This window comes from Chaetodon trifascialis, chromosome 19, assembly GCF_039877785.1.
Source record: "Chaetodon trifascialis isolate fChaTrf1 chromosome 19, fChaTrf1.hap1, whole genome shotgun sequence".
NCBI classification, from domain to species: Eukaryota; Metazoa; Chordata; class Actinopteri; order Chaetodontiformes; family Chaetodontidae; genus Chaetodon; species Chaetodon trifascialis.
In genome coordinates, this window is record NC_092074.1 from 7,375,081 (window position 1) to 7,393,095 (window position 18,015).

General features: G+C 42.1%; 2 protein-coding genes across 2 annotated transcripts; one reads left to right on the forward strand and one right to left on the reverse strand.

Moving 5' to 3' along the window:
• The first annotated feature begins 9,879 nt into the window (after positions 1-9,879).
• On the forward strand, positions 9,880-13,473 carry LOC139347514 (proteasome subunit alpha type-6). The gene is made up of 7 exons (XM_070987193.1): positions 9,880-10,038; positions 10,970-11,064; positions 11,473-11,554; positions 12,186-12,341; positions 12,472-12,650; positions 12,860-12,954; positions 13,275-13,473. The coding sequence occupies exons 1-7, from the start codon at positions 9,963-9,965 to the stop codon at positions 13,330-13,332; spliced, it is 741 nt and encodes a 246-aa protein (XP_070843294.1). The 5' UTR covers positions 9,880-9,962; the 3' UTR covers positions 13,333-13,473.
• Positions 13,474-15,143: 1,670 nt separating this feature from the next.
• Positions 15,144-17,564, reverse strand: LOC139348056 (NF-kappa-B inhibitor alpha-like). The gene is made up of 6 exons (XM_070988008.1): positions 17,261-17,564; positions 16,579-16,684; positions 16,249-16,456; positions 16,050-16,138; positions 15,685-15,945; positions 15,144-15,576 (listed from the first exon to the last, which is right to left on the reverse strand). Exons 1-6 carry the CDS (start codon positions 17,491-17,493, stop codon positions 15,547-15,549), a joined length of 927 nt encoding a protein of 308 aa, XP_070844109.1. The 5' UTR covers positions 17,494-17,564; the 3' UTR covers positions 15,144-15,546.
• Between the last annotated feature and the right edge of the window lie 451 nt (positions 17,565-18,015).

Here is an 18,015-nt window from a genome sequence, read left to right on the forward strand (position 1 = left end):
CCAACCCACGCAGCAGCAAAACAATAGATATTTTTAGCCCTTTGTTAAATTTAACCCACTTACCAGCACTGTTAAAATGAAATTGCTATTTACATTTTTGGAGACTTTTTGGCCAAGTAAGAAGTCCGTCTCCTGCCTGCTGCTTTTATAAAGCACTTGTGGCTGAAATCCTTGCATCTTTCTTTTGTCATAGGGAGGACATGTTGTGGTGAGGTGCACTCAAAGCCCACGATACCAAATACAGCCTCATAGCTAAGTGCTTGTTATGTCTGTGCCTCATACGCAGTACTGTATATTTACAGAAATACTTGTCTCTTTTATCTTCCCTTTAAATTTCCTCAACACAAAGGATCCCACGCCTTCTGAAGTCGCTACCAGACTAGCCTGTTTGTCTGTCTGTGGGGGAAACAGTTCATGACACACAGGGGGAAATATGAGAGGAAGAACAGAGGGAGGCAGTCAACCAGCTCATTGTCCTGAGTTGAGGATTCAGCGGGACAAAATATATGGAGACACGCAGTGAGAGAGGAATTCCCCCAGTAAGTTCAAACGATTGCAGATGTGCGCCTGGCCGACTGCTACTGCACACATCTGGGCCAGAAAGCTTCTCCGCACGCCTCCTCGTCCATCCTCTGAGCCCTCTGTCTCGTCTTCATAACACTGGCCTCTGCTCTGCCCTGGAAAAGCAATTAGGTAGAACACATGGCTGGTGTAAGCTACTACTCACCGGGCAGCCAGTTCACCAGCTGCGGCGGATCCACAGCAGAGTGTGTATCATGGGAGGCCTGAAAAGACCATTATCTTGGCGGCTGGAAGGAAAGATTTGGCCGAGGGAAAGTTTGGGGGATTTCAGAAGGGAGAGATGCAGCCTCTAAGTAACAGTGCTACTGGAGGTCAGCAGTAGTCCGCCACCTCTGCAAAACTGCCCTTTTAAAATACACTACTGCAGGGTTTGCACATTGTTAAAGCTTCATTTTCATTTCTTGAAACCACTTCTCCAAACACAGCGGCTTGCTTTCCACCGTGTATTGTACGTGCGGTTTTATTATGAAATGCACAAAGCCCATAGTGAAGCTAAAAGACATCTAGAAAAGAGGTGTAAGCATGCATGTCTGAAGGGCTTGCTGTTAAATTTGGAGTACGGCATGTCCTCTTGAACAGGGGACATTCCCGGCTTCTACTAATGATTCATAATTGATCTGACAGAGCTCTCACGCACAAAACAAGGTATTTTTCACCTGGCACACTTCTTGTTTACCTCTTCAAAAGGAGACATGCACCTGAGTCAGTCAGACTTGTTTACGCTCACTCAGAGGCAACAGGCACTCCACCTAGGCCACATGCGTACCCGCTGTACGCATGTGCAAACACACACTAGTGGGAAATTCCCAGCAAAAATTCCACTCTAGCAGTCCTCTGTGAGCACATTCCTGCGTTTTTCAGAACATCTCGCTGCTGAAATGAAAGTCAAATTTACAGTTGTGGGACAGTTTTGAACATCCAGCATAGCCTCAAGCTAGCGATAAATCTTCCCAGACTGAGGATATTGCATGTAAGCTTATATCCCTGCTAGATTTCCTGGATGCAGTTCACGTTGGGAATGTGGGGGAGCATGAAAGAACAGGCAGAGTAGACAGGAAGAGGAGGAAGACATCAAAGGATTTAAGAGAAAAGTTATTCTTAAGGTGTTAAAATGTTAAATTAGTTGGATTGCATCCCTAAATAGAGCCTATGCTTTGCCAGAATGTGAAACAGCATCATGAGTTACCATCAGTCATTTTCGCTGTTTAATTTTTGGGAAAAGATTTCTCATTCCAAATTCCCCTTGCATTCCCTGAAGTGACTTCACCACTCAGTATAGTTATTTATTTCTAATCCTGTTTGACCATCCAGCATAACCAAATGAGATCGATGAGCGAAACTTTTCCATTTGTGGACAAAGTGGACACTCAATTAATGAATGCATAAGTGTGTGAAAGGGGGGATTTTTATAGGCGTACAGTAGTGTGCAGAAAATGAGTCATGCTTTTTGGTGACTTGCATCAGTCTCGCTCCACAGTGCGCCACAAGCGTGTCTATCAGGCTGTGGTCTTGCTCCAGGACTGCCCAATATTTAGTAATATAACAGTTTTATTGTTCTTGTTGGCCTTTCACATGTTGGTTTGATTGGTATCTCTTTCATCATCATGTACGGTCCACAGTTGGTTTGGCCACTGCTGCATGGTACAGTTGGCATTGCTACAATGCAGCAGGGTGTTTCCTCTATTCTTAAGCCATTGGGAGATTACTGACTCCACTCTGTTATTACGGAGGCCACCAGGAACTACGGGCCTCCAAAATTACTCTATAGATGGGTTTTCCAGGTTTTGTATCAGCCATCCTCTCGTGCTCTTTAGTTTCCAGTTGTGGGATATTACTTTAGTTTGGTTAGGAAGAAGTGTCAGGCTGATTTAGATAACTTTGTGTCTTAATACTGTTAAAGATTTTTAGCTCTTTAAATTTCCTGTGAAGTCAAAATCAATGTTAAAGTGTTTTTAATCACATCTCATGCTACCTATATACCAGCATCTGGTTCAATTATGACAAAATAAAGTTTTTTTTTAATGTATTATTAGTGGTATTTTAGAATTTGTCGTTTCCTAGAAAGGAAATAATAATTTTAATGCCTCATTCTGCACTTGGGATGTTAGTTATTTTGCGTCCAATGAGACACTGTCTGCTAGCAGCCTCCCACACCAGGAACAGAACACAGCCCGTGAGGCTGAAGGAGGCCAGTTTGACGACAGGGAATAACATTAGAGTACTGAGGTGATTTCGCAAAGTTCCCTGAAGGACAGATAGCTCCACTTGTTGCTAAAGTAACTGCTAACTGCTGCTAAGGCTAGCTGCTGTTAGCTAGTTTACTCGGTTAGCTGCATAGCCAAGTCCTTCCCGAGCTGCCTGCAGGAAACATGTAAATATATGGAAGTAAATGGTGCTCTGCTGGCTGTTTAGTGGGAACTTTAAAGTAAAACTTAGGCAGTGTACCTTAGCATAAAGACTGGATACAGAGATAACTAGTCTGGCTCTATCAAAAGGAGATGAAATATACCTACCAGCACCGCTCAATAACTTTTTCCTGCAAGGCTTTAATGTCACATAAGTTACACATCTGTTTACAGGACAGGCTAGGCGCTAGCATTAGCTTACTTCAAACAATATACAGGAGAGGAGGTTAGCACACATCCATTGTAACAACATTAGTGATGAACACAGTATTTAATTTATGAAGTCTGAAAAAGCCTGATATTACCATCGCATGACCAGAGGTAAAAGGAGAGTGGATATTCGCTGGGTGACCAGAAACATAACAGCAACTGTTGGATGTGTAAAAAGGAAACTGTCTGCTCACATGTTAGTCATTAACTCCACTAACTCCAGGGTCTAAAGATCATTTAAGATTGGATTTAAAAGATCAACTTTTGTCTGCAGGATCACTGAAAATATGTAATGTGAAGCAAAACAGAATTATTGAATAAATCAACTCAATCAATTTGTTGCAAATTAATGAGCTGCAGTTTAGATGTTGCAGCCTTACCTATTGGAGTGGCTTTTTGTTTTCTGGTTTGAGCTCAACAAAGTGAAAAACAGCTTCAAAGCCTGAGGGCAAGGAGTAAAGTTGCACTTGCTGTCAACGCATGAGTAAAAGCCTGCATGTCTGGTTTGCACAGTGCTATCAAATGATGGCATTAAAGGTACAAATAATAAGATAGCTCAGCATGAGGCATAACCCACTGTAGAGGACGATACAGTGAGCAGGGCATGAGGCACGGCTGACAAAGCTTACCAGTAGAACCTGATAGTTAAGGCCTGTCTGAATACGCCTGTTGTTGAGTAGCTGCTGAAAAACACTCTGCAACGTTCTCAGCCTCAAAAGACCGAGACTTCGAAAAAGAAGAAGAAGAGGTTTTGGGTTTCCTGCTGCCCTGTAGCACAGCAGAGTGCCACATGTTTACTTCCTCAAGCGGGTGATTTACTGAAGAGAATGTGAAGTACAGCTTGTTTTTTGTTGTTTGAAGCCCACATTTGGATTCAAGTTGATGATACTGAGTGATCAAGTTGGATCCATGTATTTTATTTCTGTGCATTCAGGCCCATTGTTTAATATGCATGCAACAGGCCTTTCCTAGTTATAGAATCTGCTTTAATCTATCCATCCAACGGAACAACTCTGTGGTTATATTCAAGAACAAGAGCAAGTATTTCGGAGTGAGCTGGTCAAAAACAGCTATCGGTCTCACCCACCACTCTGACATCCAGCACATGTGGGTTTCTTTGCATATTTATAACTTCTTATTACATTACAGGCTGTGTGCAGACAGTGAGTGTGTCTAATTTGAATTAAAAGCACTCAGCATCTGTGAATATCATTTGTGTTGAGTCTAATCTCAGGGATATCATGTGCAGGTTATTTAAGGCTTTTTTTTCATGTGACATTTATAGTAGGATATGTGGGTTAAAACCACGGATATCCCCCCCACCTTCCATGCTGGCTCCATTGTCACCGAAGACACCTGTTCCTCTACAGTTTGCTCTGAAAGATCAGCCGATGAGGTCCCAGTCAGTTCACAGACTTGGTTATTACTAGAAAAAGGAGAGCTAAAGACATAGGACAAGTGAGATCAGTTCAGTCCGTCACTGCCTACTATCTCCCTGAAGTTTGCAGTAAAGTTCTGATTGCCATCATGTGTGCCAATACAATACTAAGAAAAAGAAACCTTTGATGGATTTTTTTTACTGGCTTCTGTGGACAGCTTGAGAAACAAAACAAGTGTGTGTGATAAAGTATTCAACTTTCTGTACAACTCTACTTCTGACAAAAAGCAGAGGAGGCACATGTCAAAGCAAACGGTGTAATTGCACAATCATCATGACTTGTGCTACCAGCAGGCTGCTTGTATTAAACCATTGCCTTTGGCTGGTTTAAATAAACTGCAGTGTCAATACACGACACGCTAAGTTTTCCAGCTGAAACTCATCTGAAGTGAACACTGTGGTGTCTGTATTTCAACCAACTGTTTTAGCTTTATAATGCATCAGCCACATTTCATAAACAGTTCCAAAGTTACTTAACATTGTGGAAGAATCACAAGCTGGGTCTACTCACGTGGCCCACAAGACCAATGCTGCAAATGATCATTACGCAGCCCACTTTAAATTGTTGCTCACTGGCAGATGGTAAACCTCGGGTAAACTCACTGCTTTAGATGATAAAAATGGCTCCATTATTTCAACTAAACATGAAGGTCAGTCTATTTGCCACGAGAAGTATTACTTACTCGGTGAAAACAGTTGTGTAATGTCTTCTGTGGCTCTAGAGGAAGCTTTCCAAAGTTTGAAAAAATGAAAAAAGACAGTAGACACTTAGAAGGTGGAGGGGGTCTTGTGAAAGAAGCTATCGAGGTGCATTATGGGAAATGTAGGATCTGTAGGAGTTTGACTCTTTCTAGGGACTAAAGTCAGGATATCTCAGCCTCTGCTGCATCGATTTTGACTGGTCTTTTTAAAATCTATTGCTAATTGCTAATCTACTGCTGTAATACGTCCTTAAAATGTGAAATCTGAATGTTCTGCTACCAGTTTCACTCCTGATTCAGCACTTAAAATTATAAACCTTGTGACCTGTGTCATTATAAGAACAATGACATCTGATCCACACGCCTTCACATTTAAAAATTAGTTGCAGTTGTGGCATAACTATTTTCAAACTGCTTTTTACAAGAGAAGACTTGCTATCCACTCCTGCTACTTGTCATTTTGACAGGCAGCTTGAGGTGGCAGGAGGTGGAGTTGGGCCACTTTTTAACTTGCTGGGTGATTTTTTTTTTTTTTTTTTTTCTTTTCTATTTATGTGCAATACCAGGTAAGTAAATGGGGCCATAATGCCCACTGCAGACTGGGGTGAGCTATGAAAGACGAAACTGACAATGATTTGCATTCATTTTCTTATTTTGTCTCACATACATTTCAATTGCAGTGTGTTATATAAGCTCTGGCATCACATTTGCATTCTTTATCTGCTGTGAGTGACAGAAATTGCAGCAGTTATGCAAGAGCTGAGTTGTGTTTTCCTACGTAAACTGCAGTAGCTTTTGTTTTGACTGTTCTTCAATCTCAGTAAGTCTCAACACATCCGATATTTAGCTGGAAGATAATCACAGTAGCAATGAAGGGAATTTCATCATAAAACCAAACACATTACCTTACTAGTACATGAGTGAAGATTGGTCAACATATGCCAAAAAATATAGGCCAACAGCAACATTTCCTGGCAAGTAGTACAGTAAATGAAAAGTTATTAAAGTGAATTTGACCTAGTTGGCGGCGGACCAGATCACCGAAGGCCCTGTATACAAATGAACTGGAGTTACATACATCTAATGAAGAACAATACCAGCCAGTACTTTCCAGTTTGCGTGTCAATATTCTTTCTCATACGGGTCAAGCGGGGAGAGTTTGCTCAGCAACTCAAACGCCACTAATTTAGGAGGTTAGATCAGAAGGTGAGGTTCATATAAACCAGATGTGACATTATTTTAAAAGACTGGCATCTGTTCTGTGCTGCAAAGTTAAGTTTATGATCTTAGATCATTTACAAGGCACAAAATTCTAAAGAAGATGTTTGCAGTAAAAGGAAGCCAGCACACAGTGTTGTTATCAGCCACATGACTTCTATCTTTTTGGCATCAGTCTACGTCTTATTTCCCTTTAAATAACAAGCTGCACATAGCATTATGGTTCTTAGAAACTGTCTGCTGTCAAGTATGATGAATATTTTGCGTTTGTGAGAAAAATTGGATTGTCTTCTTAACATTTTCATGCTTTCTTAGAGTCAACCAAATGTGTGTAGTGGTTCTGTACAGAAAACCACATGCAACGGCCTCTTCAGAGAAAAATATTTGGGAAATTTTAAAAACGTGTCTGAAAATGGCCCTGGTTGTGGAAGGAAAAGCTGTCAAAATGTTTTACACATAATGAGTCCAAATGATTCATTTTAGGTTATGAGGGTTTTCAGCGAAAGGCCTCATCATAATAATGTTTCCCTTATTGCCTAACATCTAAACTTCTGTGCTTGGAAAACATTAGGCAGGCTGTGGCTTTGCAACATGAAAAAGTATTTTCATCGATGGTGGAGATCCCCCTGCACTCCAGAGTTCAGTCCCACGCCTCTTCTCTTAGACCCGGGGGTGGGGGTCTTTCTGGTTTCATATGCGAATGCAGTGTGCAAAGGCTGCGCTTATCCTTTAAGAATGAGCCATGCTTTTGTACAGTAAGAGCAGAAGCAGGGGAGAGATGAGAGAGAGCGCAGAGGTGGGGAAGAGGACAGGAAAGTGAGAAGTATCAAGTTGGAGGGCATCAGCATGAATGGGTGGGTGTCTGTGCTGTCTAGGTTGTGAAAGAAAGCAAAGAATGCTCTTGCAACATAAAAGAAGTGTTTTATTGCTTTGCCCTTTAGACATGTCTTTAAATCAAACAACATCCTCATTAGGCCTTAACAATATATTTGACAGATTAATATTCATGAATTAATATCATCTAAACGCCCCAACTTGTGCAATGTCTGTAGGATGTATTCATTTTCCTAAGTGATGTTAAAACTACATATTTTGGAGTTACAACATCTCTGTTGGAAATTGTGCTTGTCCTCCTGCAGCACTCTTTAATAAGAAGGAATACTTTTGGTTGTGCAGGAGTGGACAAACTTTTTGCAATACTGGACTTTTGCATTAAAAAACCCTTTTTTATATGATTCATTTTTAGATGGTGTATGATTAGGTCACATTTCATACACAAACGCAAATACTCCCATGTATATCATGTGTCATTATGTCACATCAGTTTTAGAGTAATGACATGGCAACCAAAGATGGGGACTTCTTGCTATAAAACCATATCAGAAAATTTTATTGAGATTTTAAAGATAACCCCTGTTGGCATCGCACACCTGTGATTCACTTCCTGATGATTAGTGATAAGTGTATGAATCATTATTGATGCACATCAGTAACTTATAAAGAGGAAGCAAACATTCTCAGTTCAGCTGCATTAGCTACCTGGGAACAGAGGGAAAATCCCTGATGACACACGCACATTTCTTCCAGGAACAAGGAAATGGAGTGCTTACCAAGTGATCTGTCAGTGATTTTATTCCATGAATTGGAAGAAAAAACAATCCATAGCAAAGATGGCATTATTAACACTCGGCTTGTTATGTGATAGGGAAAAGCAAACCTGTGGTATCATATGAGACTCTGTCTTCACTTTGTCACAGTGATAATATATATAGTTACAATTGTGTTGGCGTCTGTGGCAGGCAAAAGGAAGCTGCTTAGTTTAAACTGTATGAGTAATATAATAGGTGATGTATAACTATATTAAATCCTAAGTAACAAAAAAAGGGAGCCAGGAATGACACTAACACAACTAGACACTGTTAATATACAGTGTTAACATAACTCCCTTTCTTCTTCTAGTGGTAGGTTTGTATTGAATTACATTAAAAATGCTCCTGAAAAAACAGGATGAACAATTAAGTGTGTAGTCCAGCTGGCTCACCAGCATCCTGACACTGACTAAAGTTAAATAGTCGAAGATTCACAAAGGTAGTACAGGCCTTTTTCACCGCAGACATTTTCACTTGCCGTGACAGGTGCTGATGACATTAAGGAAAGCACTTTTCCATGTATGTGTTAGAGTGTGTCATGTCAGTAAGTCAGCATGTACACAGTTTTTATCATGGAATGCATTTTTATGGTAGCATCCATCCATTTTCTATGCCGCTTATCCCTTTCGGGGTCGCGGGGGGGCCGGAGCCTATCTCGGCTGTCATCAGGCGAGAGGCAGGGTACACCCTGGACCGGTCGCCAGCCGATCGCATTTTTGGTCTGTGGGAGGAAGCCGGAGTACCCGGAGAGAACCCACGCATGCACGGGAAGAACATACAAACTTCACACAGAAAGGCCCGACCCAGGAATCGAACCTGCGACCTTCTTGCTAGGAGGCACGCACACTACCTGCTGCGCCACCGTGCAGCCTTTTTATGGTAGCAAAGGTGATAATAAGAAAATCAACCAATAAAATCCCAGTATTGTGCATGTTTTTCTTAAAACAGTATGACAAGTCAAAAAATATCTGCCTCCATCTCATGCTGAGTCCCAGTTCCATAGTACATGTTAAATGTACACAGTTTTGCAGTTTCAGTACAAGATATCAACATCCTGAAGTGTTTCATAATAACAGGAAATGAGCAAATACTCATTGTTTTGGTTCCCACAGACCCGACTGCTGTATGTGTAAAATACTCATTATGATAATTGGAATAATCTTTCAGAATTCTAATCATAATTCAAAATCTATTTTAAATATTAAATATTATCAGAAAAATGCACAAAGATATCAAAAGAATTCAGGGACAAGAACATAATGGTTCTCGTCATGCAATATTAGCAAATATTAATATACTGTATTATTGTTATTACGAATACATTCAAGTGTAACTTCTTTATATGCTGCCAACGTCCATGCAGTACATTCTATGACAATTTATTTTCAGCTAAAAGCTAATAACTATAGCTAATAGGTATTGTCGAACACATAGTATACATAGTGCTGGAGAAAATGTAGCATATATTTCCCTTTCAAATGTCGTGGAGGTATGAAGCAGCAAAATTCAAACAAGTACAAGTTGCTCAAAAAGTACTGTAGTGTAGTCACTGAGTACATTTACTTACCAAAAACATTCACACCAAGGAGATATGTTCTGTAGAGACAGCGTAAGTATTTTATCGCCATGGAAACGAAGCAGGCCTTTGACACCGGATGAAGTTCGGGTCCCATCAGCTTAACTTCCGGGTGGGAATATTGTGCATGAAGTACTTGCAATTTCATTTGGACGAACTTTTCGGCCAACTTAAGCTTGTAAAATGTCCCGAGGGTCGAGTGCAGGGTTTGATCGACACATCACCATCTTCTCTCCTGAAGGAAGGCTCTATCAAGTCGGTCAGTGTGTAGCGTTTTTTAGACAAAAGCCGGCTCGCAGGCTTACTTCTTTGCTAGCTAGCTAAATGCTCTGTCATGGTTCGGTTAGCTTGGTTTCTAGCTTGTAAATAACACCCCGCCAAATTGAGAGTAGTATAATGTAGAAGCGTGAAAGTCGTACTTGTGTTGTGCCAGTCGTTATTTTACGTATTCTTCGCTCACGTTTCAATTAAACAAAACAGCGCGACTCAAAATAGCTAGCTGGTCAGTTAGCATGGTTAGCATTGCAGAAAAGCAAGCTGATTCATTGCTGAAAGTGTCGACTTGACATCGAATCAAATGTTTCTGTTTTGGAAAGTTGGTTTAACGTTTGTTTTTATTAAAGTGTCTCAATCATAATGGCATTTTGTCACAATGATGGCATTTTTTGCATTTTTCAAACACGGCAAGCGTTGTTGGACAGAAAGGGAAAATCCACCGTAAAATATTAAACACATATGGTGTTTAAATAGTTTGCAGATGAATTTTAATGGGTTTTATTTTGATTCAGTCTCTTCTTAAACTCAACTGCACGTAGATAGGATTTTTGTTGATGTCATCTGATTGACAGGCAGAAGACAAATCTTGAAGTTGTTTCACAAACAGTAAAGAACTAAACACATCTTTGTAGTTTACTGTCACAAGGGATATTCCCTTATGCACACCCATAAATCCTACAAGTAACACTCATTTGGATGCAACATCTGAAGCATAACTTCTGGGAGCCCACAGACTCCATGATTGAATGTCAGCGAGCCAATCAGATGACACCTGATCAGTTCTTTGCTTGTTGTTTTCTTCTGAGGGAGACAGCTGTTTGTTTTTGTACATGCACTGAATGCTGTGATAAGCACAGCATATATATATATGTTTATGTGTGCTGAAGACACCTTCTTGTCTTGCTTGTTTGCAGAATATGCTTTCAAGGCCATAAACCAAGGTGGACTCACATCGGTAGCAGTCAGGGGGAAGGACTGCGCAGTTGTTGTAACACAGAAAAAAGTACCGGTGAGTTGATGTCACATCTGTGTTTTCAAACTGGTGTGCGAGTGGAAGCGGGGGAGCACTGTAAACTCACAGTCTGTGGTGAATACAAGGTGCATCCACCTACGCTTCAACACCTCCTGGCAACATTCACACTGACAGTTAATGGTATTCGCTATGAAGCTCTTTAATTGTTCACATCGTCTAACCAGCAGCCAAAATACTGTTATCAGTTTATAGTGCTCAGTTTGCATTATGTGAATCTGAAAAAAGCAACTGTAAGTGTTTTTAAAGTCTAATACCAATGGCACTTATTGATTTTGACTGTTGAGTAAATCTTTTGGATGCATTAAAGACCTCATCAGATCTGGCCAGTCTTTCATGTATCACATTTATCCCTTTTCTCTTGAATCCTGTTCTTCCTTGAAACAGGACAAGCTTCTGGATGCCGCCACAGTGACCCACCTTTTCAGAATAACAGATAATATTGGATGTGTAATGTCTGGAATGACAGGTAAGACTTCTTACTGCAGGAGAAACCGTTGTAGATTAATTAATTTAGCGCACACAGTTGGCACCATCTGTTTTTAGAAAATCAGTCCAGGAATCTGTTTATTTTGACTAGAAGAGAGAGTCAAATAAGATTATGAAAGGAAACCTGTTTTGGATTTTTCTTACCTAGGGTGCATATTTAGCAGTATGTTTACATTTTCTTTCCATTTTTCTCTTCTCTGTCTTTTACTGGATGCATTTTTTTTTTTTTGGTGTAGCTCATTCTAAATTTTCCACTGTTGTAAACTGTGCAGGTTTCTTGCGGCAGGAAATCCAGTAATTCTTCCACACATAGGAACAAAAAAACTGTGAAAACCAGTTAGAACCAAAATAACTTTTCTAAAAAGTCCAAGTATTTTCAGTTAAAACTGAAAGTGATGAGTCTTATTTGACATCTCTGTTCTGCTCAGTCACAGCGTTTACTGTAGCTCGTGGTTCCTCTTTCCTCAAGGGCACTTCTTTACATGAGAACAGCTTTCTGTGGATTTTATTTAGAGATTGAATTGGAGATTTGAAGCACCAACATAACAGTGTGACAGTTAAATGGGTGCATTGAACAAATCAGCCATTTTCGCTCCTCTCACTTCTTGCAGCTGACAGCAGGTCCCAAGTCCAGCGAGCTCGCTACGAGGCAGCCAACTGGCAGTACAAGTATGGTTATGAGATCCCAGTGGACATGCTGTGTAAGAGAATTGCTGACATCTCGCAAGTCTACACGCAAAACGCTGAGATGCGACCACTGGGCTGCTGTAAGTCTACTGATGAATTTCCAGTCGGCCGAGGGTTTTCTCACAATGGTTGAATTGTGCTTTGGCATTCGCCAAATCCATAGGGATGGTTCTGTCGGTCATAGTCCTCACTGGTGGCTGTTGCCTGCAGGTATGATCGTGATCGGCGTAGACGAGGAGTACGGCCCCCAGGTGTACAAATGCGACCCAGCAGGTTACTACTGCGGCTTCAAGGCCACGGCCGCTGGAGTGAAGCAGACAGAAGCCACCAGCTTCCTGGAGAAGAAAGTGAAAAAGAAACTGGACTGGACCTTTGAGCAAACCATTGAGGTACGATAAAATCAGGCTGATAACCATAACATATATGAATGTGAAAGTTACCTCACAGGTGGTTTCCAGCTGTGCGGCTTCTAATCTTAAAACTATGATTTTCATGTCAAGGACGTTCTGATATAATACAGTAGAATAATAAACACCTTATCTCCCTTATCTCCCTCCCAATCTTATCTCCCTACCTCCCTTTTTTTATTCTTCTTCAGACGGCAATCTCTTGTCTGTCAACTGTTCTCTCCATCGACTTCAAGCCCTCTGAGCTCGAGGTGGGCGTTGTCACAACGCAGGATCCCAAGTTCAGGTAAGAAACCAGCAATGCGCACTTATCTGGCCTATAGCACTTTTGTCAGAATTACATGTCATTCTCACTCAATTTCGCACAGAATAAGGAGATACACTCAAATTGCTTTTTTTATTCAACCAACAGTCCAGTTACTATCATATATGGAAAAGAAAAGCATTTGTTCTTTGGCATTTGTGCTTGAAAAGTAACCTTTAGAATCCCTAATTTCCTGTCAGTCAGTCAGTGAGTTGTATGGATGAGTGGTTGCAACTCTGGTTGCAGTTAAAATGTTGGGGGGATATCAGCTCATCATCCATGTCCCCTTCTTTTCTCCCCAGGATTCTGACAGAAACTGAAGTGGACACCCACCTGATGTCCCTGGCAGAGCGGGACTGAGCGAGCAGAGACGGGTCACCTGTTGGATTAAGTTAGAGCATGATGGGATATGCAGTTCCCAGAAGGAGACTGGTGTTATCTTTGTTTGCTGTACATTTCCCCCACTATTTCATTCAACAATAAAAAAAAAGTTTTTGGAGTAAAATAACCTCTGTCTGTATACCTGTTCATTGTGAGGATCCGTTCTGCTCATGTAGACAGAAGCCTCTGTTTCATCAGCTGTGTAGCAGCAGGCTGAGATGTTGATGGGAACATGAGTGGTGCAGAGCTCTACCTCTGAGCTTCCTGTTGTGGTTGTGAATACGCTGAAATCACATGACACACCGAGGTGCTGTGGAGAGCTTATTTTACTACGCTGTGATGCAGACCTGATTTGGCCTGATTTTTCTCTGCGTTTTGGCTCATGAAGCATGTCAGAAATCCTTCAACTCACCGGATGTGTCATACAACGCATGTAGTTTCTCTTTGCAAAGGGAAAATGTGTTCCCCTCGATACCTCAGAATGACAAAACCGACATGCAGCTTCTACTCAAGCGGAAAGAGTGGCTAAGGATTCTAGTCAATGGCCTTGACCAAGGGTTTTGCCATCAATGTATGACCAGAAATGATGATGTGCTGTCACTCTCAGTTGCTTTCAGGCCATTTCCCATCAGTCACCTCTCTCCCCCCCCCCCCCCCCCCCCCCCCGCCCGCCAACCCCTCCCTGTGTCTTTTCAGCTATTACAGAAACAACTCCAGTTAAAATGTCAGGCTTTCTCATCCTGAATGCATCGCTGAAAGCCTCTGTCTTTTATGTAATTGCCAGTGTCCTCAAAAAGGATCAACTTGGTCCTTTGGAAATATTGTACTTACAATTATCTGATAGCTTTAGCCACACATCCTTTCCAAGTTAAGATGACTGCATACCAAACATATGAAGAGCTCATAAAATACAAATTAAAAATACCCAACAGTATGTACAAGTACAGCTGACACAAATGGCTGATTGACAGAGACTTCAATGGCCATCATTTCATGCAAAACCATTTTAAGGTTCCAGTTTTGCAAATGTGAGGGTTTGTTGTATTTACTTTCAATCACTCATTATTTAATCATTTGAATTTATTTTTAATAACTGAGGTTTGGACTATTGATTGGCCAAAACAAGCATGAAGGTGTCACTTTGGGGACAGTGATGGTATTTCTTATTATTTTAGGAATTATTATAAACCAGAGAATCACTTAATAGAGGAAAATAATGCACAAATTAATGTAATGAAAGCAATCATTAGTAATGTAAAATTCACAAAAATATCACATGAGTACTCATACTGGAGTAAAGGATCTGACCACCACCTTATGCTTCCTTATCCACCACCTTATGCTTCCTAGGCTGCTGCAAAGTTTCCTGGTCATTGCGACACACACGCGTTCCCGTCTTGGTACAAGACATTTCCTCCATACAAAATTTCCTTAGCATCTCTTCCAAGTGCCAGTTTCTAGCTGCTGTTCTGCGGCAGTTCCAGGGTAAGGCGGAATATTTAAGTACATTTTGTTCCTTTTATGCCACCGAGGGACTTTCAGAGTGGTGACTCAGAGACCCGGTGACCTCGCCTCAACAAGGAAATCCCAGACTGTTCCAACTGGCTGAGTGTGATCGTTTCTGTCTGTGTGTCTTTCACAAGTCTGGGCGATGACTCTCTTCCTCGTAACAACTGCCTAAGTGAGAAATGATGCTTGTTTTACAATGTGGAAAGGCCGAGAAAACAGTCGTCACATGGAGGGAAATTACACTCCCGCTGAGTGGAGGAAGCACACCAGGCGATGCTGTTTATATTCATAAACTTCTTTATTCTCCACAACTTTTTGTTAATAGTGTTTAAATTCACACAACATATGTACAAGTACAAAAATAATATCTCTGTATATACAATATATTACATGTCTGACATATACAAATCAATATATATTTCTACAGTATACAGAAGGACTATATGGAGTTCATGGTCTTTGCTGTACTATGGTTTTATGGTGCAGATCATTGGCTGATCCGGACCAGCCTTGACCAGACTGGACGCCATCTTCATTCATGTTTGTGATCTCAGGGCCAGCACCTCTGGACCTGGACCTGGACGGGGGACTCGGACTGATGTGTCCCTCGATGTGGGGCCGTGGCTGGGCAACCCAGTAGCAGCTTCACTGTCGTTCACACCACCAGTGGAGGGATGCCTCGGTTTACTTTCCGAACTTTATGTCATCGTACAGCTGGAGGAAAGGAAATAAAAAAACGTTAGGAACCCGGGCTAGACAGCTGTGATACGTATGAACTCTGAAGCTGATGTTGTCTTTGAGGACCACAAATCAGATACTGACCTCATCTTCCGATAGGTCCACATCCTCCATATCGCTCTCATCGGATTCGCTCTCAGGCAGCTCCCTCAGGTCCTGCGCCGTCTTATCGTAAAGCTGGCAGCGGATCTCTTCATTCTGGCGTCCGTAGGTGAGGTGGTATGGCGTGAAGCCGCCATAGTTAAAGCAGTTAACGTCGGCGCCAAGGTCCAGGAGGCAACGGACCAGTGTGGGGTTCTGGAGATCCACGGCGAGATGGAGCGACGTCCGGCCACTGCACTGTTCCTATGGGCAACAAGAGGAACAGCATTAGCCTTCTACCTCTTTTTCTTTAGACATCCCTTTTGCAAAAAGTCAGACCAGCTGCCTTTAGAGATAATGACACCTACCTGTGCATTGATGTCAGCACCCAGCTTAACAAGGTTTTCAACCAATGAAATGTAGCCATTAATGGACGCCAAGTGGAGACAGTTATGTCCTGTGAAGAGAAAATTGAGAAAGGCTCAGTTAACAACCAATTCAAGAGCTGCTTCAGTGACACATGGTCTGTGAGCGGCTTCAGGGGTGCTGTTTTAACTCAATAATCACCATTGTAGTTGGGGAAGGACACGATGGAGGTGAGGTGGTGTTGGGAGTTCTGGGTGATGACACCAAAGCAGGCGAGGGAGCCTCTCTTGCAGGCGATGTGGAGAGCTGTGTTCCCGCTGTCGTCAGACAGCCGTGGGTCAGCGCCGGCCTTCAGGAGCCTCTCAACCAACTGAGGCTGCTCTGTGATCACTGCCAGGTGGAGGGCCGTCTGGGGAGGAAACATTAATAAGATATATTTCATTATTATCTTGACATTAAAGGCAGCTTGTGTATGATGGGGAAGGTAGGGGTTTGATCAGCTGATCGTTTGGGTTGGATTTGGGTTGTTACCTGTCTCTGGTGGTTCTGCACGTTGAGGAAGGGGTGATGGTGAGATAGTTTGATCATCTGGAGGGCATGGTCTGTGGCTTCATGAATGATGGCCAAGTGGAGAAGCCTGTGGGGCGAAAAGGAAGAGAAAGAGAGGAGATTAGTTAAAATAGAATAGTGTTTCTCAAAAAAAAAAATACGCATGGAGGAAATGGTTCCAGCCAAATAAGAAAGAACAAAGCCTGAGCAGTGGAGCGTTTCGCAAGAATGGAGTTTTGTCGGGTTATTTCCACCAGTTGTGGCTTGACACATCTGATGCTTTATCAGTTCCTGGCAGCGGGCCAGGGACTTTCCTGAACTCGCAGAGCGGACTTTAGCACCGCCCAGACTGCGCTCTCAGCCAAAGTGTACACACACACACACACACACACACACACACACACACACAATGTACGCGCTGCGCACACACACACACACACACAGTTAAAGGGCTCTTGTTTTCGTGCAACCTTCGACACTTTCATGAGTAATTTTGCAGCTTTTCGTGTTACTTCAATGCATTGGGTTTTTTTTTTTTTAATTTACATGCTGCGCTTCAGTGCAAAACTCCATTAGATCTGCGCAGGAGGAAGAAATTTGCAAATGCGTAGTTGCATTATTAAAAATCCCCCCAAAAAAAGAAAGAAAGAAAGAATCCACTTACGTGTCACCATCCTCAGTCACTGCGGTTCTCCACGGCTCGTATTCCTGCGTGAAGTCCTCGCTTGTGTTCACATTCATGTCCTCAAACTCGTTCACCAGCTCGTCCTCCTTCAGGGAGTCCAGGCCGCTGTCAAAACGGTCCTCTTGGCAAGGCATCATTTTCCCGTGTTTGGGCTCCATGTTGTCGAAGTTATAATCCATTTGATTGTGGTGAGACACTCTGTGGACGTCCATATTGACTTCGCGTCTGTCGCTCGCAGCAGCTCAGTCTCTCAGTCTGTGTGGAGAGGTCAGGGCAGAGTCGTGCGTCTCTGGGAGGCGCACTGGGTTTTGTGCGCTCGGCTGGGCGGAGCCTCGGCGGGGATTTCCAATTGACTTATCTTAGAAAAGGCGAAGGGAAATCACACCGAGCTGTGCTTTTGTGACAAAAATCCCCCCCCCAAAGAGACTCAGAATGAAAACTTGTAGTTTCCTATTAGACACCTATTTTCACCTGTGATGTAGGTTAGGGGACATGTCATTATTTATTTCAATGAATGAGACATGATGGGCATGAATGAGAGGGAGACGGCCCCTGGAAGTCTCTTGAAGAATTCCCTTCTGCACTGGGGAAATTATCTGTTTCAAGTGGCTAACCAGAGTAGCATCTATGTTCCATTTATTTTCCAACGTGAATTTTAAAAAAGGGACATTGAAGTTTCCAATTTGAACTTCAGTTGAAAATGTACGCTGAACTACAGACCACACCTACACAAA